At 37.7% G+C, this 2,968-nt stretch overlaps 1 protein-coding gene across 1 annotated transcript; it reads right to left on the reverse strand.

The window, feature by feature from the left end:
• Window positions 1–793: 793 nt before the first annotated feature.
• On the reverse strand, window positions 794–2,542 carry LOC107695014 (complement factor D-like). The gene is made up of 5 exons (XM_016494777.1): window positions 2,439–2,542; window positions 2,145–2,289; window positions 1,596–1,740; window positions 1,199–1,459; window positions 794–1,089 (listed from the first exon to the last, which is right to left on the reverse strand). The coding sequence occupies exons 1-5, from the start codon at window positions 2,488–2,490 to the stop codon at window positions 940–942; spliced, it is 753 nt and encodes a 250-aa protein (XP_016350263.1). The 5' UTR covers window positions 2,491–2,542; the 3' UTR covers window positions 794–939.
• Window positions 2,543–2,968: the final 426 nt, after the last annotated feature.

A 2,968-nucleotide genomic window follows, 5' to 3' on the forward strand; every position in this document is an offset into this window, starting at 1 on the left:
ACTACTTAATCAGTTATATTAATAGAAATGCTTCACTGGGGCAAACAAAAAAATCCTAAAATAATAAATAGAATACCCCATAGCAGCATTTCCAGCAGTTTCTCAATCACAATCTTACTCAGCTAAATGTGACTATTAGCTTAACAGCTGTATTCCTTGTTTGCTAGCTACCTATGCACATACAGCATTCAATGTTAAAAATGTTCTACATTATGAACTTTAACCCAAAAACCTTTCATACACTGTAAACAAATTGTGACCTTGCCTGTGGAAACCCAGCTGAAGTATTTTTTTTAAACAGTGGATGAGTAATTCACTCCTTGATTTGCTTAATAAAAGCCTCCTTTGAGATCGTTTTGACAGACATGTTTATTGTGTATTATTTTCAACGTGTTTATTGCTAAGTTAAGTGTGGCAACATAGAAGCACAGCCGTAATTGTGAATTTGTAGATTTTCTATCGCAAAACTAAAATGTGTTTAAAAGTGCGACTGACCAAATCGTCCGGCTCGCTTTGCCCCCTCCCCCTCGAACTCGAAGACATCTCTAATTTGACAGTTTACCATCTGATCTCACTCAGTGACTCTAGGCTACATAGGACGGGACAAAACCTTGCAGTGAATGGGGGGAGATAATTTTGCTGGAAATTCAGAAATAAGCCGTAATTTTGTTTTAATTATAACTCTTTGGTAGATACATTTATAATTTCTATTACTTCTAATTCTATTATTTTGATGACCCATTTGAGTAAAATTACATTTTTGAAAAAAAAAAACAAAACAACAGTGAGTATATTTAGGTAGATGTAGAAAAGTTTTTATTAATGTAGAAAACAGCAGTACATGTACAGTGCCTATAAAAATATAAATGTCATGCAAAGGATTCTCCAGCTTGAAAAAAGCTTTCTAGGATTAACTGTTTTCAAATTTTTTATTTTTTTTTACTGGGTGATTTTACTGTCAATCCACTTAGTGTAGTGGGAGATGATCGTGTAGAGTCCAGGCTTTTTGGTGGAGCCACATTTCTTCCCTCCATTAGAGGTTATTCCCACAGCAATGTCCTTGTATAAGAGAGGACCTCCGGAGTCACCCTATTAGACCAAAAGACAGCAGAAACAAGAGAAGTCTTGTATTAGACTTTGTCTTTATAGTGGTCATATTCAACTTGAAGTGCTTTATGAACCATTGCAATGAACTTACATCACAGGTGTCCTTTCGTTTTTCTGCAGCACAGAGCATGTTGTTTGTGAACTTTGTTCCATAGTAGTCACCGCGGCCACAGAGCCATCGTTCCATGACTTTGATACCGAGCTCTTGCAATTTGTCTGGTCGTCCTCCCAGGTTGTTCAAGGAACCCCACCCAACTGTTTTCACAGCAGCAGCCTCCTCTGGGTCAGACCCACCTTCGCGCAGGAATTTCACTGGTTTCACTGCATCGCTCTCAGTGATTGACTTATCCAGCTGTCAAAAACAACAGCATAGACAGTCTTCTGATGAAAACTATTCTCATATATATATATATATATATATATATATATATATATATACACACACACACACACACACACAGACTACATGACTGGATCACGGCATATACCTTGAGCAGGGCAATATCATTATCATAGTTGCTTATTTTGAAATCAGGATGGTTGTAGACTGCAGTAACTTCAAAGGTTTGTTTAGTGTCCTCAGCATCATCAAGTGAGTGAGCACCCAGCATAACCTTAACACCGGATGTTCTCCTGCAACACACAGGACATTTATCATTTATAATAAATGCATAAAAAATAGTATATAATATAGCATTTCTGAAACAAACCCTTAAAACAAATCACAACACTCTCAGGAAAAAGGTACAAAAGCTATTACTAGGGCGATACTATTTCAGAAGGTACACTTTTGTACCTTATTTACCTCTAAAGGGTGCAACTTTAAAGGTGCACATTAGCACATTAAGCAAATTACGTACATATTAGCACATTAATGGTACATTTGGAAACCTTTTGAAAAGGAACCCGTGACAGATTTTGTACCTTTTTTTCTGAGAGTGTAGGAACTGAAATTGTGAAATATTTGCTGCTGAAATCACTTCAACTTTGCATTGCAATGCTGTCAGACAGCTCACTAGTGTCGATGTGTTACATACCCGTCCTGAAAGCAGTGTGCTGCACTCATCACCCACTGACTGGAGATCAGAAAGCCACCGCACTCATGTTTTCCATTCCACTGAAGTGAAGCCATGTATGGATAAGAGTGTGCTACAGCCTCTTTTCCTCCTGTGATGCATTCACCTGCACATAACACAATAATGTAGAATTATAACGTCAGAAAAACCTCATTAATCAGACCAAATATCAGTGTTTAAATGTAGAAATGCTCAACAGAAATGCATATAGTGTTGCATAAATAGACTTAAGTACTGATAATGAATATTACTCACCAGTTTGAGATGCTGCATAAAGCAGTAAAGAGGCAAATATCAGTTTATTCATAGTGAACGATCGTTGTCTGTATATTTCTGAGACTGAACACCACTGAGTCTGGGCTGAGCTTTATATAATGCCCAAACGGGAAAGAGAGTCAGAGGGTGTGTGGGGAGTTGTTCTCTCTGCATTCTTTTCCCAGCCCCACACCACAAGACAGAAAACAGGAATATGCCTTAAATCTTCCTCTCCATCTTATCTTTTCCTTTACATCTACTCCATATCTGTTTCACTTTCCCTTTCCTCCAAATGTTTCCTTTACTGTAATCATGTCTTTTGTTATATTCGAAGAGTTATATTCTATGATATAACCGTGGATATAAGAAAACCGTGAATAATGACTTTCCCATGTATTTGGATCACCCACACATGCACTGCCCGTATCAATCTGAAGAGGCCCTGGAGTAAAACCCTCATCCCTCAACCCTCTTCTACATATGTTTTTTTTGGATCAGTGTGTGAGCTGTACATGGTGGTACTATCACAA

Source organism: Sinocyclocheilus anshuiensis, unplaced genomic scaffold, assembly GCF_001515605.1.
Source record: "Sinocyclocheilus anshuiensis isolate Anshui unplaced genomic scaffold, SAMN03320099.WGS_v1.1 scaffold14, whole genome shotgun sequence".
Classification (NCBI taxonomy): Eukaryota; Metazoa; Chordata; class Actinopteri; order Cypriniformes; family Cyprinidae; genus Sinocyclocheilus; species Sinocyclocheilus anshuiensis.